This window comes from Malaya genurostris, chromosome 1, assembly GCF_030247185.1.
Source record: "Malaya genurostris strain Urasoe2022 chromosome 1, Malgen_1.1, whole genome shotgun sequence".
In the NCBI taxonomy this organism is placed as follows: Eukaryota; Metazoa; Arthropoda; class Insecta; order Diptera; family Culicidae; genus Malaya; species Malaya genurostris.
Window position 1 is genome coordinate 18,822,822 of NC_080570.1, and position 26,067 is coordinate 18,848,888.

At 41.3% G+C, this 26,067-nt stretch overlaps 1 protein-coding gene across 2 annotated transcripts; it reads right to left on the minus strand.

Moving 5' to 3' along the window:
- Nucleotides 1–1,221: 1,221 nt before the first annotated feature.
- On the minus strand, nucleotides 1,222–23,024 carry LOC131434272 (protein TRC8 homolog). Of its 2 annotated transcripts, none has more exons than XM_058600939.1 (8): nucleotides 22,212–23,024; nucleotides 11,163–11,439; nucleotides 10,399–11,088; nucleotides 10,199–10,340; nucleotides 9,957–10,131; nucleotides 9,416–9,612; nucleotides 2,963–3,136; nucleotides 1,222–2,890 (listed from the first exon to the last, which is right to left on the minus strand). In XM_058600939.1, the coding sequence occupies exons 1-8, from the start codon at nucleotides 22,537–22,539 to the stop codon at nucleotides 2,459–2,461; spliced, it is 2,415 nt and encodes an 804-aa protein (XP_058456922.1). In that variant the 5' UTR covers nucleotides 22,540–23,024; the 3' UTR covers nucleotides 1,222–2,458. The 2 variants fall into 2 exon arrangements, with proteins under 2 accessions (XP_058456922.1, XP_058456926.1); XM_058600943.1 differs by having other exon boundaries at nucleotides 9,416–9,597; nucleotides 22,212–23,023.
- Between the last annotated feature and the right edge of the window lie 3,043 nt (nucleotides 23,025–26,067).

Sequence of the window (26,067 nt, forward strand, 5' to 3'; positions counted from 1 at the left end):
GAGGACTTGCGAGTTTTCTAACTATCATAGAATCAAGTACTAACAACCTTGTGGGTCGCTAATAAACTGTTTGATTTCAAATGTTTTCGTTTATGTCTCTTACACAAGTAGAACCAAAACCATAAATGACTCGAAAAATTACTTACATACTCCACAAGTCAACACACCTAAGGCATAATTTTTCTCTATTACCCAACGAAAAGACAGACAGAAATTGCCAGAATAAAAAAAAAGAAATCCAAAAACTGACGTTACAAGCTCTCAGAGACAATTACAAATCGAATCGTTCTGCCAACTGAACTACTGTGGATGTGATGATACACAACTCAGAAGACTTCCCGGGTAGCAAAGGAACCTGGTATTCAATCTGACTGTTCACGGCCGGTGTTGTTAATTTTTTAGTCGATCCCTGTGGTAGAATTTCGCACACAAAAATTTATTGCACATTGCCCTTCCAGGCGATCTCTCTTAAATTCGTCGGTTGGGCAATTGTATGTTATATTTCGTCGTGTCTCGATTGACTTTTATCGTGCTTGCCTTGCTCTTAATAATATATTCAAAATGGGCATTCGATCAGAAAAGTTTGGGAACCACTGCACTAGGTGAATTAAAACGTGTCGATTTCTATCAGTGTATAATGTATAAGTATAAATTCGGGGGCTTACCAAGCTGATTTGATGATTATGAGCAGTAATTTTGTAATACTCTCAACCAATCTTGTATTTTTGTCCACAAAGATTCGCAACGGTAAGCACATAGCACATTGTTGCAACAAATTGGCGAGCGAAAAGTGGAAAAATAGAAGTAGAAACACCAATTTTATTCAAATCATCACATACTCACATGCATTCTCTCCTACAAAACGGTTGCTCATTACGCGGTTCCACCCTACGACCCCGAAGAAACGAGATGCCCGAGACCGATTGTGTGAGTGTGTAGCAAAGTAAACGCATCGCACCGAGAGGGCGCAACCAACCGAGGGCAACTGAATAACCTGCAGACAATGCGATAAAATTAATGTGATCGAAGAAAGAAGACATTCTAAGATATTTGTTGTGCAGCCTTCTTTTTCACACTCCGAAGTACGATGCACGGTTTAGTGGTTTCGCTTTTTTTTCTTCGTCAAAGTGAAAACAATCGTCAGGCTTAGAAAAATTGCGCCCTTGAAAAAAATCCCCCCGGGGACCATTATCGGAACGTTTTAGTCAATGAGCATCGTCGTTTGGCGTCTGCTTTTTAATACGAACTTAGTCTATTATTACTCCGTAAACGGGCATTTCCTCACATTTTCAATGTGATTACAACCTCTTCAATGAAGTTGATAGCTTTTGTTTGTTTCTTTGTTTGCTATGTACACGCACGTAAATGATTTTGTTTTTTTTTATTTCTCCAGGATTGCAACTAGTATTTGTGGTATTTGTTAGTCGAACGAATAAAAAAAAACATAACGACGGGACAAAAAAACCGGTATGATTGTTCCGGTTTTGCTTCCTTCGTTCGACTGGAATTAACTTCTAAGTTACACAGTTTTTAAGCTAGCCCACCCACGAATAATTGCCTTCTAATTCTTATCGGCTACAGGATTAAAACAAAATAAAGAACAACACAAAGTCCTCCGAGGAGGTTCCGGAGGACTTTGAGAACAACATATGAATTTGATAGTAGGTTATAAGTATCACTTGCAGTACAGCATTCTGTGCTAGGGAGCGTCATTTGCGTTACCGACGAAACGACAGGAGGTGTGGATTATGATGGTTTGATTGTAGTTAGAAATCGAAGGATCCGGTTTATAAATTTCAATGAGCCGTGCCGAATTGTACCGACATAGCATCTTTCCCAACATGCACAAACGTCGTGATTTGTAGGTTGGATCAAACCAGTTTATTTCATAGAATCGTTGTAAATGCTAAAAAAATACCGGAGAAGCTTGAAGTCTTGGTGACTGTTTCGTAATTTGAAATTAGAGCACTGAAGGTTAAACTGTCTTTTTTTTGCGTACTGTTTCCACCATCCGCCTTCAATCATCTCGTGCCGTTTTCGGGCAATCAAAACCTATTATTTATTTTGTAGCTGCTAGACCGCTATGCTTCAGACGGTCACCCAGTTTGTTACGAGTTCGTTGTTTCATAACAAATTTAATTTAACCCTTATACCATTGTTCACCCTGTTCGCAATAATTCACTAACTGAAAATGGGGGGAAAATACAATTTAAACTAAAAACAAAAAAAACAGGAAAACTGTCCCGTCCAAGCAGACATTCAATATTCACATAGGATAGAATTCCCCGTCCGATCCGATCCGATCGCTCATTTGCTCGCTTTACGCCGATGTATGAGAAAACAGCGCAACATAAAAACTAGTCAGCACCAATCATTCACTAAATCTTTCTCTCTCTCTCTCTCTCTCTCTCTGTCTCGTACGTACGGTGGACCGACCGTGAACCTCCCTTTTCCTCCTTCACTCCAGTTCATCGAGAAAATCCCGTTCGACGGAGGATCGCACTTGATGCGACGGTTGCTGCAATTGCTGATGTCGAAGGATGTCCGACAATACTGACGCCGTGGCAGCTGCCGAATCGAACGAAGCCGTCACCGATGCTGAACCGGACGATGAGGATGATGCCGACGAGGACGATTCCGACGTGATGCAGGAAGGAACAGAAGTAGAAGAAGTGATAGTAGTGCTAGCCACCGACGGATTTGGAATGTGGAATCCACTGACCGTTAGCGGGTGGTGGTGGTTCCGACTACTGGTGCTGATCCCATCGGTTATGGTGCTACTACTGCTGCTGCTGCCGCCGCTGCTGCTACCATTCACACGTGTTGACGTTCCACTGCTGGCAGAGGACGAGTCTCGGTGTGCGTTCAATTGTTGTGCAGGAATTACCCCCTATAAAAAGAAACGAAAAAAAAAACATGAAATTAGTCCCGACAAATATTGTCCCCGAACAACAAGCCTTACCTCTTCGTTACCGGTTTCCGTTCCGTCGTCCTCACTGCCGTCGCCATTTTTCCCGTTCGGGTTCATGATAATTTCGTGGCACAGGGGACAACGATCTTGCACGTAGAGCCACTTCCGGAGGCAAACCCCGTGGAAGTAGTGTTTGCAGCGAGTGATTTTCGCCGAGGTCATTTCCTGAAATCAAGTGGAATGCGAATACGATAGCTTATTAAGATTTGCACGGCTTCAATTCAAGTTTCTCTAGTCTTGCACATAAGAATAGAGATCACCACTGATTAGCTAAAAGATCTTAGTAAATTGTGCTCTGAAATTAAGACCATCCCCACCAGTATTATCCGCGGCTCCCGCAATCATCGTCCATCGTTCATGGTTCACCTAACTAACGGAAGGACGACTACTCGCCTATGGGTTTCGCGGCATCTATTAGGGTTATTCGTGCCGTTTATTATTTTTTCGAAATTTTTTTAAACTTTATTGACAAAAAAATTATTACAAATTGTCTATTACTTTTTTGCCATCTTTCTGACAATTTACGGATAGCCTTTTTTATAAAAAATCGACCCGACGCTTTGACCACATCGATCTTTATTTTTCTTGATTTCATCATAATTGGAGTAGTGCTAGTCAGTAAGGTCATGCGGCATCGACCGGAACAAATAGTAATCAGAAAGAGCAATGTCTGGGCTATATAACGGATGGTGCGAAACTTCCCATTTGAACGTTTCTGAGTATGGTTTTGCCGGTTTTACAACATGTAGGCGAACATTGTTATGTTGTAAAATTACATTCTCGTGTGGACGGTGCATTGTGGACGTTTTTCTTACAATGCTCGGCTCAAACGCATCAATTGTCGTCGGTAGACTTCCTCCGTTATCCTGGGGAATGTGATGAATGCATAATTTTTTGTTCGTGTTCAAGTGCTCATGCAAAATTGTGAACACAAGTCCTTTTGGTATCAATACGATATCAGTTCCTTCGACATCAGTCCTGACAATTCACTTCCCGATCCTACATAACGATGGAATGCACTTTTGAGACTATTTTCAGAACCATAGCCTCATTTGGATGACTACAGCGTGGGGCATCATCGGGGTTTGCACGACCACGTTTTTTTTTGTTTCGATTATAGAGGCTTTAACCTTAAAGTCATTTGCCTCTTCGGAACAGAAAAACATTTTGACCCTATGTGCGGGGTTGGGAATCGAACCAGGCGGGCTGCATGAAAGGTATCGACTTACCCATCACGCTATACCCGTCCCTCAACCACGTTTAAATTCAGCATATTTTCACTTTTGATTACTAAATTATCTAGTCATTCAACAGAAAGGTTTTTTTTTTAATTTTCTCCTCATTTTTGGACAATATTTTTTACCATGTTATTGCTTGTCTTGATTATGAATTGAATGATAAAAATCAACTAATGCGAAGATGTGATTAACGAAGATAACATAGATCGGTATATTGAATAGGATACTAGGAAAATACTTATTTGTTTGATAAAAAATAATAAGCCGGCTGCCCAAATCAACCAATATAACCAATTATTGATTTTTTGCGGTAAATCTATTATTTACATACATTCGTTTTAAAACATACTTCGGTACATCAAATGGGAAATTTTTTGCTGTCTAACCTCGCTGCCGTTCGTTCGGATGTAACCGAAGCATCAAATTCAGCATACGATAAGTCATACAAAACGAGTTAACCTAGACATATGTGCATTGTTCGGAGGAGCGACCTCCCTGCAGTCAATTGTTCCTGTTTCAAAATTGCTCCAAAAATAGCCGCGATATTGTTTCCTCAAATAGATTCATAATAGCCTTAGAATCAATTCAAAATAGTTCCAAAAACGTCTAAAAGTTGCTTCAGAGAGCTTTCGAAAATGTTTGAAAATGGCTTCTAAATTACTTGAAATAGTATCAAAATTGTCTGTTTCAGAATGGTTTTTAAATTGTTTCAAAACGGTTTCAAAACTGTTTCAAAAAGGCTGTTTCAAATTGATTTTAAGATTGTTTCAAAATTGTCTTAAAACTGTTTGTTTTGTTTTGAAATTGTTTCAAAATTGTCTTAAAACAGGTTTCAAAATGGTTCAGAAATTGTTTCAAAATGTTTTCAAAATTGTCTTAAAATTGTTTTAAAATGCTTTGGAAATTCTTTCAAAATGAGTTCAAAAGTGTTTTGAAACTGTTTCAAAAATGCCTTAAAACTGTTTTAGAATAGATTTGAAATTGTTTTCAAAATTGTCTTAAAACTGTTTCAAAATAGTTTTAAAATTGTTTCAGCAACATCAAGACGCGTGAAATCTGTTGCCCTTTGTTCGGTGATTTAAAATGTTTTGATATATTATTGATATATATATTTTTCATTTTCCTGTCGAGTATCGAGCGCAGGAATTTCTTTCGAGCACACTGAGAACTAAAAAATCTGAACGTTTTCGCTAGTAAAAGCTTGTTACCACCGCCCTCCCCTTATAATCAGTATTTTTGATAGTGATCCAGTTGTTTTTGAAGCAGTCGCCGACGAAATCTATTACGATTTCAAGAAGGGAAATTTCACCGCTATAAATCATTTTTTTCTGAGCCTGAATTGGAACTATTTACTTTCTGATAATGACAGTAATTCTGCTGCTCTATTATGGACGGGAATTGTGTCATATGCTATAGAACAATTTGTATCTAAAACAATCCATCGCAAATCTATTCACCCGATGGAATTCCATCTATGGTTATAAAAAATTGCTCTAACAGTCTATTGGTTCCTCTATCCATTATATTCAACTGCTCTTTACGTTCCGGAACTTTTCCTGAAATATGGAAGAATTATGTGTATTTCCAGTTGATGAAAAAGGAAACGAGTGTACAGTATCCAACTACCGCAACTTTGTGCGTCGTGTCTAAGCTGTTTAAAATTATAGTTCTGGATTTTATAACACATAATTGCTCTAATTATATGTATGAGACTCAACATGGCTTCATGCTGAATCGTTCGACGTCTAAAAATTTAGTATCCTATACTTCCTTTATCATACGTTCGTTACAATCACGACTACAAGTAGATTCTATCTACACCGATTTCTCCGCTGCGTTCGACAAGATTGATCATCACGTTACAATCTCAAAGTTAAACAGACTAGGATTTAACGGGTCATTTCTGGATTGGCTTTACTCCTGGTCGCGAAATAATAGTGAAAACAGGAGACTGTACAATCTGACCATTCGCTCTTATCTCTGGAGTTCCTCAAAGAAGTCACCTTGGACCGTTTATATTTTCACTTTATCGCACCGATCTCTTTTATCGATCGAGTGTCAATCTCAATCTATTCAATCTAACTGGTGTAATATCAACAGAATGGTTTTGAACGCCTCCAAATGCTCCGTCAACTCTATTAGTCGCAAACAGCCTGTAATCATTTTCGATTATAATATTTCAAAAATTGTTCTGGAACTTACATCGTCTGTGAAGGACCATGGTGTCCTATTGATAACATTGCATTGCGCTTTAGTTCGCTCTACGCTCGAATATGCCTCGGTTGTCTGGTCACACATCCTTGATCAAGTGTCAAATCAGCTTCCTAAAGAAGCCATATTCAGCCTGCTTTGCCAGAGATTTTGGCATTTTACTTAATTATATGCTTAATCCGGAATCAAAGAACAGGTGAGGAGTCCTCAACTAACACCAGATGAACATCTGGTCTACCGTAGACCATCCTTTTAGAAGTTCGCATTGGTATTCTTCGAGCTCGATTTTATCAAAGGGGCGAAGTCCTTAGAAAATAAGATATTTCCTAGAAGGAAAAAATTCCTCGGACAAATGTGCAGCTTTTGTACCACGAAAACTACACGATAGCTACCGTAACACCGTACTTTACGATATACATATTCTATTCCTTAATATTTTCATTATATCCCGAATAATTTCTCTGTCCAATCGCATTTCTATGCGGCTCGGTTTATGGCCGCTCTTCGGCAGCCGCTCAAGGTACGGATACTTCGTGAATCAACCTCAACTTCGTTGCTGAACTCCTCTTTTTCTTATGCCTACCGGATTAGATTCAAGAACCGATTTTCGATGTGTCATCGTACGACATTCTAATGGCATGCTCAACGCATAGCGGTTGTCTGTTGCAGTTCGCAGTTCATACGCCGTGTCCACACTCAGTCTTCCAAGTACACTTCGTCATAAATGATTCGAAAACACTATAGGCGTGATGATTCTCGGTCATTATAGTCCACGTCTTATGATCATAGAGAACAAACGGGCTAATGAGAGTTCTGTAGGAGGTAAATTTCGTGTGATGTCGTACTTTTTTCGAGTCCAATATACGCTTGATTTCCTGCTGAAATACGCATCTGTCGACGATCACTAGTCAGCTTCAATACCTGTACTCGCCAACCTTCTCGATATCGTTGCCATTTAGTAAAGTCCGTGGTGGAAGGTTAGTGTTTTCTGTTTACAGCCTCTTTTATTCTCGACGCATTTACAGCCATTCCGATCCGGCTAGTTTCGGCATTCAGTCTGATGTATGTTTCCATCATCATCTCAAAGTTACTTGTCACAATATCAATCTGTACAGACTTATGTTTCAATCCTCGCTCTGCGCAACACGGCATCGAAGCCAATATTAAAACTCAAACGCTCGATTTGAGATAAGTTGTTAACTGCAGCTGGTGTACTTTGTTCTACAGGGAATACTGATGGTTTCGTTGAGGGGGATGCTTAATTGTTGTTGGAGGCTGTCACAGATGTGCTGGGGTTGGTGTGAAGAAAGCACCGTTGTCCTTTGGTGTAGTTGTCTTCTTGTCCAGTTCATCACATTGCTTACCGCAGAGAACAGCTTTTTGGCAATATTGACATGTGGCCATCTGAATTGTCATAGGTAACAAGTGATTTGCACGGGATTCTTGTATCCTGACCGAAGGTCACGTAAGAAGGTATAGCCCTCTTTAAGCGTACGCCATTTAGAATACCGGGGAAAATATCTTCCACTTTTCTTTTTCGATAGAGAGAATCTCTCCGTATTGGAACATAGTTTTGCAAATATAAGAATCACAGATGCTTGAGGGCAGTCATGTCCATCTCCTCTGTGTGACGAAGAGCAAGCGAAATTTCTCCCCTCGTACTGACAACTTCAACGAGAGCTCTTCTCTTTTACATATATACACCACTGTTGTATAAAGGGTGCACGCATCATGAGTGCGTTTGTTTATTTCCTTTTACCTCTTCCACTGAATCGCACCGAAGTGCTAGAGCATCAGCTAATAAATTCTCTGAGGTGGATGCAGATACTCTCACGCAGGTGTACACGCCGGTGAGCACTCTGCTGTATGGTTTGCGTAGAAGAAGCGTGGATACGCAAAATCAGCAAAATAAAACAATTTATCGTAAAATTTTCGGTTTTCCTTGCAAATGTTTCATAGCAAGGCCAGATCTACTCTATATTAATTGAAGTTCACAGAAGTGTTCGCTCACCATCACGCGCCAGTGGTCACTTGGGTGTATTTAGACGAGAGCGCGTGTGAGCGATTCATGCGAAGAGAATGTGTTTCACTCGCGCCAGCTGCTTTAACCACAAGCACAAACTCAAATGCTGTCTATTCGACATTGCGATGCTTCGTTTTTTTGCATCCTCGGTGTGGACAAGAATCTGACGCCAGCGTGTATCACTCTGGTGAAATGCCATCTCTGCTTGAGGGTAGACCATGCAAACGCACTTCTATATCTTCCATATATACTGGAATATTGTACATGTTTTCGTGCTCCACATAGTGCACATTGTTATTGTCTTTTGCGAATTGAATTGTATCCAACTCTTTATAAAACTAGGTGTAAACAACATTATTTGTCTTGTTGTATTTAAGTAAATGTACACGTTTAATGTCAAGATGCATTTGCTACTTAAGCAAACCTTCAAGTTCTCCTATCGAAGGTCGAGTTTTGCACTGCCTGAAGTAGCGGTAGCTTTTGTTCGTTTGGTTCACTCATTTCGAGGTCGTTCTATTGTTCACTACACAATACTGTACTTGATTTTTTTCCGTCCCGAACGTAAGGGGTTTTGTTTTATCGACTGACTAGGATGAGATGTGAAAGCGAACTGATGGTGTTGTTTTATCCTTCAAACCATCTCTAAGAGTCACTGTTCTTCCGTTATTAGCGCTGACTCCGGAACGGATGCGCATAGATCTCACCAATACGTACTCCACGTTGCTCGTTCATCATTGAGTCTTGGTTTTTTGTCCAACCTCAATAATCGACCATATTTTTCCCATCATATGCTGGGTAATGACATTTGAAATTTAGTGTATGAGAAAACCCGAAGATAAAAATAACCTAGTGGAGACTGTGCTCACGTTAACATGATTTTATCAAACTAACAAATACGCTTTTACTCAACTTTAGGAAGAGAAGAGCGGACATTCCGCTAATTTCCGAGAATGAATAGGTTTGAACACTCACCTGGTAACAGATCGCGCACACATCGTCGAACGACGTCAGCTGCAACGGTGTGGCCTCCGGCAGCGAACTGATCTTGTGTACCGCCGTCCGGCGTTTCATGAACACACCCCAGCCGGCACGGGCCTCGCACCAGATGTTGAAGTACGCGTGGATGCACATCATCAGCGCCCGGATCGCACCGCCTACAGGAATGGTAGCTAAGTAGTAGTAGTTGTCATGTGGCACCGTAGTTCAATCGAGTTCAGTCGCAAATGGTTTTTTAGGAAAGCAACAGAATTGTCGCAAAAAAAAACAAGGAAAGAGAGAAAGAGTGTGTGGCAAGGTTTAGGAAATCAAAAGAAAAAAAACTTGAAAAAGAAAACTTTTCAACCTACTACTACTATTAAAGTAACGTCAGTTCAGTACGACATAGACATAAAGGACAGAAGGCAGTGTAATTAGCAAACAAAGCAAAGGACAACACACAAACGTGAGGGGAATTAGTTTCATTACTCCGGGGGTACTCGAGTTCAGTTTCGATCGATCGGAGCGAAGCACTTACCTGATTCGAATATGAGGATCCAGGCACCGTTGAAAAATAGGAAAATTCCAAAGCAGAATTCTATCGAATTTCCAAAAGCTCGGATGTAGTACACATAATCATCAAGCTTCTCCCAGAAGGTTTGCCTTCTAGCATCCAACAGGAAGAGGGTGTACGTTGCTAAGCTGACTAATACCTGAAAGAGGCAAATAAAATTGGGTTATTACTTTCGTTCAACTGTTTGTGATTGATCGTTTGGGTACTTTAACTATCACTTCGACCGAGAATGCTGTCACCGCTAGAAGCCAGGTCGATGGTGAGTGACGAGTCCACAGGATGCTCAACAGTACGAGTGGAGTGAGTAGCAAAAAGGCGCACACCATCAGGGCGCGTGCGTGACGTTTTCTGCAATCAGAATTGAAATAAATGAAATGAAGGGATGCACACCCCGGCCGGTACTTACCTCGATGGATTCCTAGCAGCACTAAGTGACATCAGAATCGGTGCTACGATGTTATGCAGAAAGTGTAGCAGTGCGGTTATCAGCAGACACAGATTCCGACACAACCGAATGAACCGTTTGTCGGGAGTAAGCGAAGTCAGTCCGGTCTGGAGGGCCAAGATGTAGAACAGAATGGCGGACACGGTACCGATGGATTTATCCTCGTCATAATCTTCCGACAGCAGAAACAACTGGAATGCCTTCCCGATGTAGTGACAGATGAGGGAAATTATGCTGGTCATGCCGAGAACGGCCGTCAGTGTTTCGCAGCCACTGACCAGCAGACTCTGGACAGTGGCAGCGAATCGTAGCGGAACGTCCGAATTCATCAGCAAACTGATCAACTGCTCCGTCAGCCGAATGGTCCAGAAGGCCCTCAGCACACACGGCACATTCAACCGTTGCCATTCGTTCTCGATCAGTGCCGAGATGCCAAAATTGCTGGCGAAATTCCGGGCGTGCTGGTAACCGCTGAGAATCGTCTTGACCACATCAAACGAGGAACTCCAGAGTGCTATTTTGGACAGTGCCAGTGGCAGGATGGCGGCAAATGCGGGGGAATGTTTCAACACTACCGTCGGCAGGGGCAGCATCGCCAGGAACAATGGCATCAGGAAGCTGAATGGCAGCGCTTTCTGGGTAAGTTTGTATCTGAAGGGGAAAAATAGAGACAGAAAAAAAGCAACGTGAAAAATTCCCGAATGCCTTCGCGGTAGCTAACTTACTTTGGACCCAGGTGGATGTAGGCGAAGATCACTCCCATCAGCCACTGGGCCAGCAGGTGAGGCAGTATGGACAGAGCGACACCCCCCGGATCCAACAGCCGCTCCATGTTTAGCGAAAGAATGTCCTCCAGCAGGCTCGGCCCGTCCGAAATGACCGACAGGGCCGACACATTGCTCCAGTAGGACAGAAAGATCAGCCCGACCGAGATGATGTACATGTACACGATGACTAGGTGGCGTGTCCAGAGCATGAAGACGCATGCCGCACTGAGGCAACCTGGCGGTAGGCGAAAAATAATAATTAGTATGTTTTTTTGACAAATTTTTCAAGGTAATAAATTAACGGTAATTCAATAATTCGATCCCTTCTATTGCACAGTGGATCAAATTCATGTCCAAATGAGAAAAAAACAGACCGAGACAGACTCTCATATTACTCTTAGTTTCATCAATATTACTAAATAATTCTTTAGTTCCGTTTTAGAAGTTTCTGATCACAGTTTCCAGTACTTTCGGAACCAATATAGCCGGTTCCCAGGTTCTCTGCTGAGCATCTCCTAGGCACCCATTCTTTTTCGTCATTCTTGCTACATGTCCAGCTCACTGTTGTCTACCGTGTTTTATAAGCCTTCCAATGTCCGCATGTTTGTATACTTGGTACAGGCTCGTGATTTATGCGTCTGTGCCATTCTCCATTCTCTTTTTTACCCGCGAGTATTTAGTGCAGGATTTTTCTTTCCAAAAACACCGAATACTCGAATATCTGCTTCTTTCAACGACCATGCCAAGTTTTGTGCGTGTCTGCAAGCTACGGGATTTCAGTAGGTTACGGACTCCGTAGAAAGCCCTATTAGCTGCAACGCACCTGTTTACCTCGCGGATCATATCATTTTCGCATGTCACTAGTGTTCCAAGATATATGCAATCGTCAACAACTAGTTGAAAGTGGTAAAGCTAGATCCGGACCAACGAAATCATTCGTTGCACCAGCTCTAGCCAACTCATCAGCCCATTCATTTCCAGTAGCCGGGTACCCATAAGAAGTAAACAGCATTTGAGATGCTAAGGTCTTCAATTTGAGTTCGACATGCGATCACTAGATTCGACCGTGAATCATTCGAACTGAGTGCTTTTAAGGCTGCCTGACTGTCGGAACAAAAATAAATTCGTTTACCACAGATTCTCTGCTGAAGTGCCGATTGTACTCCACACAGAATCGCGTAGATTTCTGCTTGGAACACAGTACAGTATCTACCAAGTGAATTAGACTGTTCTAGCCTCATTTCACGATAGTAGATACCAGCACCAGCACGACCATTCAACAAAGAACCGTCCGTATAACAAACTATGTGTTCATCAAGTTGTCGTTCCAGACAACCAGACAACCATTCCTCATGAAGAGGATAGCTCACATTGAATGTTTTGAAAGGAAAACTGCATGTGAGAGTTAGGTCACTAGGAGCGAGTAAATACTCATCCCAGGTAACCATTTGAGACCACAAGCGAGGGTGGCTGGTAGCATAGTCTATAGGGTTACTGTTCTAAAGCCCTGTAACCTTAAGACGGTATGCACAAGATAATGCTTCTTGTTTTAGAAACACAAAAGCAAAGCCTTGGTATTACATTCCTGTAGTGGAATTTGACCTTCTGTTTCAACAGACTTCGCAGCCGATTCAGGTCGGGACTCGAACATACGACAACTGGTTTGTAAGACCAGTGCACTAGATATTGAACCGTCAACCCGGAACGTTGTTTTAGGAACACGTGTAGTGGTTTAATGCACAGTAGCGCCTCTAGAGCAGCAGTAGGAGTTGTCGTGAATGCTCCTGTCATCGCCATTAGGACCAACCTTTGGAGATGATTTAGCTTTGACTGAACTGTCGCAATTTCTCCTTTCTGCCACCATACAAGACATCCGTATGCTAAAATTGGTCTAACGATAGTAGTGTAGATCCAATGAATGTATCTGGGTTTGAGTCCCCATGATTTTCCAAAAGCTCGTCTGTATTGGCCGAAAACCATGCAAGCTCCTGAAGTCAATGTGAGCAGACCAATTCAGATTTGAATCAAGAACAACCCCGACGTATTTAACTTGATCAACCAGTCACCTCCGAATCGAAGAACTGTAACGGACGAGCTCCTGTGATTACGACGAGTGGAAAGCACCATTGATGTTTTGCCTGGATTTACAGATAATCCAATCTGACAAGACTATTGTTGAACAGATCGCAGGGCTTGCTGCATTAAATCAAAGAGAGTGGTAATGCTTGTACCGGTCATCAATATATGATAATCGTCGGCAAAACCATAAGTCGGAGATCCAAGGTTATTAAGTTTCCTTAACAAACCATCATCGACTAGGTTCCAAGATATTCCGTTCACGACTGCATGGTTTAATCTCCTGCAGCCATTCAGTCCTCGGCACGGAAATACACCTTGACTTAGGAGTTCCTATTTTTGTGGCCTTTTACGACATGGAACAGGAAGCCGCAGGATGCCACACGGCTTACCTGTTTGGTGGACTTATACCACCGGTACAGGTGGACCGTAGTATTATTCTTAGCCAGTTGAGAAACCGCTTTTTTCTTTTACGGTTTTCTTTGTGTTTATTTATTTTATTTCGGCTGCGTTACCCAGTCTCGTGATGGGGCTGCCACCTTTTTTCATAGCTGACCGGACACAGCGATTTATCTTCAGTCGTCCGATCCGGGTCAGACGCTATTTTGAGCTGCCCCTAACATGTGGCAACAGACACTCTTTTTCCTTCCTTCTCTGTCAGCATACGACCATAGCTCCCACCGCGGTTGGTTACCCGATCCTCACTAAGGTTGTTCGCACCCTAGTCGGCTTTACCGTCTATTACCGAATAAAATACTCAACACAGATTAAAACTAAGCAGGTAGGCGATTTTTGAAAAGTCAAAAATCACTAGATTATTGGGTCGTCAAAAGGTGATATAACTAAGTGCTTACAAGTTTCTATCTCAATACCTTTCCTGTGTTTCTATGATGACATTTGGTCACAAGAACGGCGGCGACTGGGTGATTTTATGTTAGTAGCAGAATGAGAGGATGCGAATGGTTTCGTATGTTGTGAAACTTGAAGATTCTTTTTAAAATAAAGTGCACTTCTAAAATTTCTGAGCAGTTATCCCAAAACAAACACTGAAACGCTTCACTTAGCGTTGATGTTTTAAACTAAGAAAGCAAAGCAAAGTCTTGGCAATACATTCCTTTTAGTGGAATTTGGCTTTTTTGTCGTGAATACGACTTACTTTACTATGGGGCGCCTTTTCAAAATTAGCCATATGGAAGAATGGGCAGAACTTAATCGCGAATATCTCGACTTGTATTAATGGTAGCAACATAATTCTTTCACCATTTCATCAAAAATATGATCAGGAATTCAGGATAATATTTTGAACAGTGTGCGATAACCACAAACAACTCAAAAATTAAGTTTTCTTAAAATTTGAAAACAACGCGGAAAACTTTTTACTTTCGCTTGGGTTTTTCGCGCAAGGACGACGATTTTGAGATAGTCAGGCACATATCTTCAACTGAATGCGTATAAAAGGGGAACCGTGGTCGAAAATCGATCATTTCTTCTTGTGCGTTCGATGGAAGCAGACGTCGTGGGAGTGGAATCATCAACCAGCAGCGAGAGAGAATGCACCTTCTGCGTGGTTAATAAAAACCTCAAACGCTCAGGTCGCATCTCTCATTCGCTTGCTGGCCATCGAGGCGCGAGGACCAGCCAGCAGCAGCAGCGGGAGTTAAACTTTCCACCAGCAGCGAGAGAGAATGCACCTTCTGCGTGGTTAATAAAAACCTCAAACGCTCAGGTCGCATCTCTCATTCGCTTGCTGGCCATCGAGGCGAGAGGACCTTAACCAGCAGCAGCAGCGAGAGTTAACCAGCAGCGAGAGAGAATGCACCTTCTGCGTGGTTAATAAAAACCTCAAACGCTCAGGTCGCATCTCTCATTCGCTTGCTGGCCATCGAGGCGAGAGGACCTTAACCAGCAGCAGCAGCGAGAGTTAACCAGCAGCGAGAGTGAATGCATCTTCTGCGTGGTTAATAAAAACCTCAAACGCTCAGGTCGCATCTCTCATTCGCTTGCTGGCCATCGAGGCGAGAGGACCTTAACCAGCAGCAGCAGCGAGAGTTAACCAGCAGCGAGAGAGAATGCACCTTCTGCGTGGTTAATAAAAACCTCAAACGCTCAGGTCGCATCTCTCATTCGCTTGCTGGCCATCGAGGCGAGAGGACCTTAACCAGCAGCAGCAGCGAGAGTTAACCAGCAGCGAGAGTGAATGCATCTTCTGCGTGGTTAATAAAAACCTCAAACGCTCAGGTCGCATCTCTCATTCGCTTGCTGACCATCGAGGCGCGAGGACCAGCCAGCAGCAGCAACGAGAGTTAACCAGCAGCGAGAGAGAATGCACCTTCTGCGTGGTTAAAATCCTCAAACGCTCAGGTCGCATCTCTCATTCGCTTGCTGGCCATCGAGGCGCGAGGACCAGCCAGCAGCAGCAGCGGGAGTTAAACTTTCCACCAGCAGCGAGAGAGAATGCACCTTCTGCGTGGTTAATAAAAACCTCAAACGCTCAGGTCGCATCTCTCATTCGCTTGCTGACCATCGAGGCGCGAGGACCAGCGAGCAGCAGCAGCGAGAGTTAACCAGCAGCGAGAGAGAATGCACCTTCTTCGTGGTTAAAATCCTCAAACGCTCAGGTCGCATCTCTCATTCGCTTGCTGGCCATCGAGGCGCGAGGACCAGCCAGCAGCAGCAGCGGGAGTTAAACTTTCCACCAGCAGCGAGAGAGAATGCACCTTCTGCGTGGTTAATAAAAACCTCAAACGCTCAGGTCGCAATCAATCAATCGCTTGCTGGCCATCGAGGCGCGAGGACCAGCCAGCAGCAGCAGCGGGAGTTAAACTTTCCACCAGCAGCGAGAGAGAATGCACCTTCTGCGTGGTTAATAAAAACCTCAAACGCTCAGGTCGCATCTCTCATTCGCTTGCTGACCATCGAGGCGCGAAGACCAGCCAGCAGCAGCAGCGAGAGTTAACCAGCAGCGAGAGAGAATGCACCTTCTGCGTGGTTAAAATCCTCAAACGCTCAGGTCGCATCTCTCATTCGCTTGCTGACCATCGAGGCGCGAGGACCAGCCAGCAGCAGCAGCGAGAGTTAAACTTTCCACCAGCAGCGAGAGAGAATGCACCTTCTGCGTGGTTAATAAAAACCTCAAACGCTCAGGTCGCATCTCTCATTCGCTTGCTGACCATCGAGGCGCGAAGACCAGCCAGCAGCAGCAGCGAGAGTTAACCAGCAGCGAGAGAGAATGCACCTTCTGCGTGGTTAAAATCCTCAAACGCTCAGGTCGCATCTCTCATTCGCTTGCTGACCATCGAGGCGCGAGGACCAGCCAGCAGCAGCAGCGGGAGTTAAACTTTCCACCAGCAGCGAGAGAGAATGCACCTTCTGCGTGGTTAATAAAAACCTCAAACGCTCAGGTCGCATCTCTCATTCGCTTGCTGGCCATCGAGGCGAGAGGACCAGCCAGCAGCAGCAGCGGGAGTTAAACTATTAACCAGCAGCGAGAGAGAATGCACCTTCTGCGTGGTTAAAAACCTCAAACGCTCAGGTCGCATCTCTCATTCGCTTGCTCGCCATCAAGGCGAGAACCAGCAGCGACTGAAACTGGATTCTGAGTCTGTTATTGGATCTAAATTTAGGTCTTGAACTCAGGGTCCAGTTCTCTATTCCAGACTTCTATTCGGTTCTTCTTAAAACCATAATAATACTCCTAAAGAATTATGCGGAATTTACTTTACTGTACCTCTATACAACCCATTTTGTCGTGAATACGACTTACTTTACTATGGGGTGCCTTTTCAAAATTTACCCTCTGAGAGAGTGATAAGTTTCTGATCGTGAATATCTATCGTTGTATCTAATGAATCAACATAATACTTGCGACATGCCGACATGGAAATATGATCACAATTTTATGATAAAATTTTCAGTTTTGAGACATAGTCTCAAATAATTCAAAATTAAACTTTTCTGAAATGTTTGGTATAAACGAGTATCAAAGAGGATAATTCATAAGGCGCGTTTGCCTTTCTCGTATTTTTAAAGCTCATAGCTCAGTGATCTGTGAAAGGATTTATATAATCTAACTACCAATAGAATCGAAATTTTTCAATTTAAACGTGTATAGCAAAAGCAATGAAGTATTTCAATAGTACACTATTGAAAAACCTGTCTCATTTGCTCCATGTCAACACCAGCCAATCAGAACGCGTTCTAAGGAAGAGAACAAAATATCTGCTGCTGTACAACAAATCGTCCGGGAAAAATGTTCCGAAAAGTGGTGAATATCACAGTGAGTTCCTCAATTTGGTCCTTGTGAATGCTAGAAACGAATGCCTACAGCATATTGATAGTTTCTTTCAATAAATTATGCAAATCCGAAATGAAATAATCGACAATAAAATTCTGTATGCGGCTATTTTTATAGCCGTTAGGACCGCCCATTAGTGAAAAAGCTACAAACGAAATCACATAAAAGGAAATCTCTTAACAAAAATTCAATCAGTTTGGATTCAATCGCCACTGCGAGCAGATGTGTTTTGTGTCGTCTGCACGCTTTCGACAAGAGCGATTACGTCACAGCTGCCAGTCATTAGCATTGGGAAAAAACAACGGTGGAGAGCATTGCACAATATCAGCTGTTCTAATGGCTCTAAAAGTTTTCTAAAGAACTATTAGGATTTGTTGTTTGCAAATCGTAGGGAAATATCCTCAGTTTACTGCAAATCAAGAACAGTTTGCTTAGATTTGTGCACTTTTCGCTGTGTGAAATTCACAGTAATCGAGATCAAGTGAAGCGTTCTTTGTTTTTGCGAAAAATGTGAAAAAGGGGAATGCGTACATAATTCATACAATTGATATTCGGAAGTGTTAAGGAACATGTCAGTTGTTTTCGTATTCACGACATCCAGTTATGTCTCTGACATTACCCACCCGCCTTTTTTCTGTTTCGACCGACTTCGCAGCCGATTTTTAGCGTACAGCGAATCATTGCATGGCTAATAGTACGATTCTACTGGTCTCAGAATAAGAAGATTAAACTTAGCAAGTGTTCAATTCCGAAGGATTTACTGCATAGATTCCTAATCAATATCGCCGTTGATTATTTTCGTAACAAAAATAGCTTCCTGAATTTTTCTTCGGAATTGTGGGCCGACATCTTTTGGTTTTTGCACCACGATAATACACCGTCGCATAGTTCGTGATTTTTTCGCCGAAAATTTCACCAATATCGTTCCGCAACCACCGTATGCGCCTGATTTAGCTCCGTGTGACTTCTGGCTAAACAGAGATAAAGGTTGAAACAATGAAACAAGTCATTCTACAACAATTTGTTGGTTGTATTTTATATCATATATTCTCGTTAGCCCCTCCTTTTTGAATATGAACTTGTATTGACGAGAATATTTGAAAAGAGTCCTGTCGAGTGCAATTCTACTGTTGGGTAATTGTATTGCCTGGCGTTCGCTAAATACCCGCGGCTATTTACAGGTTCAGAATTAGAATCCAGGTCCACATTCATGATTCAGATGTATTTTACAGATCAGTATTTTAAGTATTCGAGTCCAAAATCTTATTCAAATCCAGATTCAATGTCCAGAATTCTGCTTCCCGGATCAGAACTTAGATTCAAATCCAAAATTTCTTCAGGAATTTAGATCCAGGACTAGGTCTGGGATAAGAATTCATGTCCAAAACTGAAGTCCAGGTGATGTTCAGAATTCAGGTTATGGAATTCTATGAATTCCTGTCCCAAAATTCAGCCCCAGTAATCCAGGTCCATGTTCTGAAACTAGGTCCAGAATTTAGGCGAGAGTCAAGGTCCAGGATCTAGTTTCAGGTTCCAAAACTCTGTCAGGAGTTCTTGGCCTGAATCCAGATCCGGGATCAGAATTCCGGCCCAGAACCAAAGTCAAAGTCCAGGTTGAGAATTATTTTCCAGAATCCAAGTTCAGGTAAAAACTCTGTCAAGAATTTTGGTCTAGAATCTGGGTCTAAGTTAAGAATTCATATCTATAGGTCAAGAGCTGAGGTTCAGCATCTCGTTCCAGAATCCAGACTAAGAATTACGGTCCAGAATCGAAGGTTCAGAATTTAGATTCTGCAATCAGATTTCAAATTTATACTCAGAAGTTAGGTCAAGTTACTCCATTCAGATCCAGGTTCTGAATCCAAGCAGAGAGATTTGGTTCAGGGTCAGAGCACAGATACAAAGTCAGAACCTCTATCCAGAATGCAGGTACAAAACTCAGATAGAAAATCCAAAATCATGATCAAGTTCCAGACTCACGATTCTGGTGCGTGTCCAGGATGTCTGTCAAATCTTATTTAGAATCCTGAATCCAGGTCCAGAATCCTGCTCTAGATTTAGACTCAAAATCTACGTCAGTAGTTCAAATTAGGTTCAGGTCTAGAATCCGAATCCATGCACAGAATCCAAGTGCAGATTTCTGCTCCAGGTTCAGTATTTTTCTGTCAGAATTTTGGTTAAAAATCCATTTCCAGATTCAGTGTTTCAGATCCAGAAAACTTGTCGGGCCCTGGTGTTCAGAGTCTTCGTCTAGGTTTAGAATCTATGTCAATAAGTCAGGTTCAAGTATAGAATTGAGGAATCCTAGTGAACTCAGATCCAGAATCCAATCAAAATTCACAGTCCAATGGCAAAATACTGGTCAAGATTCCAGGCACAGAACTCACATCCTCAGCCTAGATTCATAGGTTAGTTTCAGAAACTTTGTCAAAAGTTGCAAGATCCAAATCCAAGCCCATGTTTCGAATTCAGGTTCTGGTTCACAAACTCGATCCAGCTCTAGAATCCCGATCCATGTTCCGAATCCAAGTACTAAATTCTGCTTCAAGTTCATCCATATCCGGATAAGATTCTCAGTCCAGAATCCAGGTTCAGATTCAGTATTCTGATCCAGTAAGCTTGTTCGATAACCAGATCCAGTATTCAGGACCAGAATACAGATCTAGATATAACTTAATTATTATTGAGTGGTGGGACTTGCGAGTTTTCCTAACAATCATAGAACCATGTCCAGAAGAAACTACGGAGATTCTACATAAAATTGGTTTCTCCAGCAAAGTTACTGAAAAAATTACCATGACCAGCAGGAAACTAGTTTTGTACCACTGTGCGCTTGTAGTTAGCAGAAATGCTTAAACAGCATGAGCCTGCACAAATCAAAACATTCGCTTCTGCGTCGCTTATCGACTAACCGTTGGAAGTGTTTCGGAATTATCAATCTATTAGTAAGTTGATTAAACGCCATAAACCGGTGCATTTCGGTTACTTCTATAATCTCTACGAATACACACTCAGAGAGAGAAAAAACAGCCCCGGCAGAACACAAACACGCTCCACATAACTTGATAAAACAGACGAAGAAACGACGATAGATTACACGACCGACTCAAGGTTCAATCCCAAACCTTACAAGTCATTGTTTAGCCAAGCAGAGAAAACACCGCGAATCGATGAATCATCATAAAATTATACCGCTTTTCGTGGGTTCCACCGACTGAGACTTCGCTTGCTTGGAGTTTGGGTCCAAGCAAAGCATCTATTTGTTGACTTACACCGTTGTAACAAAAGCCGCTTTTGATAAGTAGGCTACGGTTTTGTATTGTTTTCATTTTCTCGCATTGACAAACTCACAGTTAAAAGGCAATTTTTCGTATTTCGACGGTTACGGCATTACCTAAACTTTTTGAGTTGCTTTTGTGGAATCGAAACTTGACATTTCATAAGTGTTATTGATTTAAAAAATCGATCCTAAATAGAGCGAAAAAATAAGTTAGTTCGATTTATTTATTAATCGGTTGACCAATCCGTGGGACGTTTTTTTTCTGTTTTGCTCGACAGTTCGATCCTTCCAGAGATGGAGTTGAGCCTTTTTTTTGCTCACTAAACCAACAAGGTCGGCGGCGTATTTTAATTTGCTCCGGGCGCTAATTTTGCTGACAGTTCCGCGACACACACTTTCTGACAAATCTGTTGCTACTTTTTAAACATTATCCGAACATCAACATCCGTCTTTTGAAACGATGCAAAAATGACAAGTACACACTTCGTGGCAACTTGGAAACAGGTACGGTACGGTACATTTGCCTCTAGTAATTTAATTCTTAGATAACCGCATTAGAGATTAGACAGATGTGTTTTTTTTTCTTCTATCGAAGTAGGCTCCCGTCAAGTAGGTGAATGAATATTTATGTGCTAATTTTCTCGGTTTTGAACAAAGCAGTCTGCTGCGATTTAGACGTTCAATGATTTTGCACGTTAAGCTTGTTCAATGATTATCACTGGTTAGTTTGACTTTTTGATTTTCATCGACACGGAATTTGGCTGGAACTAGCGCATTATTTATAGATGGGATTCTAGCGTGCTAATATTATTTTTTCCAAAGCAAATTTGGCTTAGAGTGTGGGAAATTACAAATATGCATCCAAAAATTTGATCGTAGTTTGACCTGAAATATAGTCAACGTAATCTCTTTTCCAATGTCACAAACGATAGTATAGAAATAAATTAATCTAAAATTTTGTTAAATAAAATGAAAACTGATAATTAAGACCTGCAATAACGATGAACCATTCTCTCAAAAACACATAATTCACACAATCTACTTTACCACCCCAACAATCTCAACAAGGCAAATCCATGCGGTGGTCGATGCGGGAGCATCGAACCAAACGAACCATACAGACGCAAATAACTACTGACCGAGACTATCCGACCAACTACGTCAAGGTTTTTGCCGTCAGAGGCCCCCTCGAAGCAACTGCATGAGATTACCCAAGAACTGTATTTTTTTTTGCAAACGGCACAACCAGTTCTAAACCGAACGATCAGATGTGCGCACGAACAACTTGGCAAAACCATAATAAATCGGCCGATAATAATGTTGTTATCCACTAGGATAGGAGAGGCCAGTAACTTACCGAAGAAGCACAGCAAAAATTTGAGCGTCGTCAGCGACACAATCTTGTAGAACTCGATGTCGTCCTTCAGTGTGCTGTGGTCCGGGCCTATCTCGGGCGTACCGCCCAGTACATCGGCAGCAATCGATGCGGCCACTTTGGCGGTAGCATTTGCCGTCAGATTGACCAATGATTCCGACGACGCTACGTTGGCAGCCGAACCGGACGACAGCGATGCCGAATTTGGCAGTCCCATGCCGATTTTGAGTATTTCATCTATGATAAACAAGCTGGGAACGCGCATTATTACGTCCACCAAGCCGAGAACTTTGGTCCGTACCACCGACATCTTACAAAATGCTGCGCTTGTTTTCAAGGTCTCAAGAACCTCCCGCAAAAAAAAAACGAAACCTGCGATTCGGTTGCTTGGCACTGGCAATGGCTCCAAATATTACACGCTTGCTGGCGAATAGCTTTCCAAAGGGGAGGCTCCGTCTTCGTCTTCCCCCCGGGAACGTTCACACTCGAAAAAGGGATTTATTTATTTTCTTCAAAAGAAAAATCGAAGGAAAAAAAACTTTCACATTTTAAACTTCGAGGCCATCCTTTCTGCACCACTTCCGGCTGGCTTGAAAAGGGCAAGATTTACTGCACTATCAACACCGGAACAACACACGCGACGTCTGCTCTGTAACGGGACGCAAATTTTGAACCGCGATCAAGTAGAATTTTTTATGATTTATTTTCCGTAAAATTTTAGCAGTCGCGTAAAAAGTTCGAAATTGGTATATGACTGAGTCAAGCGGATTTTGACGTTCTCCTTTCAGCCCGTATCCATGTGTGCGTGCGATCGCCAACAAACCGTTTGTGTCAGATGACGGCGGCACCGTAGTGGGTTCGGGTTGATTTGTGCTATAAAATGCTGTATTGCCATAAAATTTGATTGAGCAATTTTTGTGTTTTTTTTTATAATGATAAATATTCACTTCGAGTGGGGATTCTAAACAATTCAGAACTTGCTGAGAGTTAGTTAAAATAACATACGAAAAATAAAGTTTGCTTTTTCGTCTGGTGTCTTTAGTTGCAATAGTTCAACCGACGACACGACCTGCCACTCGAGTATCAAAACTGTATCGAAAATTTAACTACCCCTCAGTAACTGGTAATGTCAAAACGGATTCGCTTGAAAAAATGTTGGAACTGGCAACACAAGTTGGTAAAATATTGATTTTGAAAAACAGTTACCAGTAGCCTTGGTAACTACATATGGAATGTAAACAAAAACAAGAGATTCTCACTTAAAACGAAACCAGTGAGTGTAGTTGGGCCACTGGCAGGTATTAAATTTATTATTTCTGAGAGTTTTGAGTCATTTTTTATTTAATTTGTATCTTTTTTTTAAAGAACTGAAACAATACAAAAAATAGTATATCTTACTATGGAAGACTTAGCGAATTATGCAAGATTTCTACTAAAATCTGGAATTTCAATTTCTCCGTTTTCGATCGCCTCTCGTTCTTGTTGCTTTATTAAATCGAGCGCATCCTTACAATTTAAACCATAATTGCTCATGAAAATTCGGTTGGCCCATTCCCATATAAGAACAATATCAATAAATTCCGTAAACTGCAAAAAGATATGAAAAATGTACAATATTACTTTATTCATGCTTTTATTACCCCCCCCCCCCCTTTTTTTGTTGTACTGGAACTATGTTTTCTTCCAGTAATTAAGCCATGTATACTGCCAGTTCGTCTTTTATTATTGTGGACACTTGTTCCCAGGTCGCGAATTTTCCTATTGTGGTCGCAAAACGCCATTTGTTTAGTGGCGTCTTTTAGTTTTGGCCAGAAGGTTTTATTTCTAACAAGTATAAATTTACTTTATAACAGTATAGTGGTACCGAGGTTCTTCGGACGAATTATAAGACCATTGAAAAGTGAGATTACGAGTGATTTGTTGTGTAATTCAATTAGGTACAGCATATTTTGCAGCTAACTGGCTGAGAACAATTCCGGTTGGGTACATATTTGATTGTCTGGAATTGGCGGGTAAATTCAATCACTGTCACAAGGATTGGTTACGCAAATTGGGAGAGTTATTGGCTAGTTTCTGAGAAGAAGAACGTCGTATTGAACAATTTTGTGGCTTTCCATGTGATCGATAAAACGGTGAATTGACGCAACCGAGGGTGGATAGTTTCGCTTTTGGTACAGAATTTATCGGTCACAATACAAAACGATAGCAGTTTCTGGGAATTCTCTAGAACGAATATGAAGAAAATGACATTATATACTGGAGGTGCACTCACTACTAAAATAATCTGAAAATGATTGATAATGTGTACAAGATTTTAATCTGTTCAGAACGAAATGCAATTCACAAGAAGAACTATATCAGAAAAATTTAAAATTGATTGTAGGAATAGCTTTTGTATCTAAATTTGTATATGCAATAGTGTGTAATTGTATCTGAGTTTTTCATATGAAATAGTGTCATTGTTTTTTGTCAGTTTTAGAAAATCATGGTTAAAGATAATTGTGATATCTTTCCTTAAGGAGGAAGAGCTGTAATGTCAGCGTTCTGAAAATGAATTTCTTTCAATGTAGATGTGCTTTGACACGATCATGGACAGAAAATAAACAGCTTAAATAATGTGTTCTGATGAAGAGCTGGTCTTTTTATTGGTTGATCTTCAAGCAAGCAACATCTTTTATTTCAACAGTACCGAAAGTCCTGAGGATTTTAGGAACAATCAAACAGTATGTAACGAAGGACATAATAGAACCAAATTATTTAGATTTCACTAATTCACTAAATAACCGGAAAAGACAAAAAAACTCAAATCGGTGGAATTGTTCCACAACTATTTCAAACTGTTTGTTTATTTATTCTGGTACTCCTTGGTAACTAGTTCATAGCAACTTAAACAGTGTTGCTCGAATAGTTAGTTTTTGTCATTTTCAAGGGGTCGCTATATTTATGGTAACTGGTGGTAAATCGCTCACGAACACTTTTTATTCCGATTTTTCTTCGGAGTGTCTGGTCGTGTCGTCGGTTCAACGGTAGTTTTTCGTCAAAGTGAACCTTTACAGATGGCTTATTGGCCGTCATCAAAACAAAAAAGGTTAGTAGATAATGTCAGGGACACAACCGGATTGACGTGAATACGAATTACCCTAATTTAATGCAGATATACAATAAATTATCTGATACCTCCAGGGATGCCAAGTGCCAAAAAATGAAACCTGGTCCGTTCGGAAGAAAAATTTGACAAAATCTGGCATCATCTATGATAACAAAAATAAGTTCTATTTGCTCCTTAACATCTTGTCTTCGACTCGTTAGTGAATAAGGATCTCGTGCATAGCAACTGGAAGCTTCATACAGACGTAATAATTGACTCTACTTGAGCGAAACTTTGTAATTATGCTCTAGCGTCATGTCTTTAAAAGAATTTATTTTCGTTGTTTTCTACTTATTTGACGATTTTGAACCATTTGTTCCGAGAAAATCTGGCATTTCATATGCAGAAAATTTGAAAATTTGCTTAATCTACAAAATCTGGCAGAAGATCTTGTTTGTCAGTGCTAGGGTGATCGTGAGGATTTTTGGTTGTTAAAGGAATCGCATTTTCAGGTGTGGAATTCTATACCCAGACCTTTTTTTAGGTGTGGAGTTCGCTCCCAATAGGACTTTCACCACCCCTGCTAAAGTCGCCAAAACCGACTTATGGCTCTTTTGTAAACGATACTTAACAACTTAACCATTATATTGTAAAAAGTATGTTCACAATTAATTGAATAGTGTATAACAATACATTTAAATATTTTTCAATGGTCAAAGCAAAATTGTTGAAGGTTTTGTAACAGCAAAT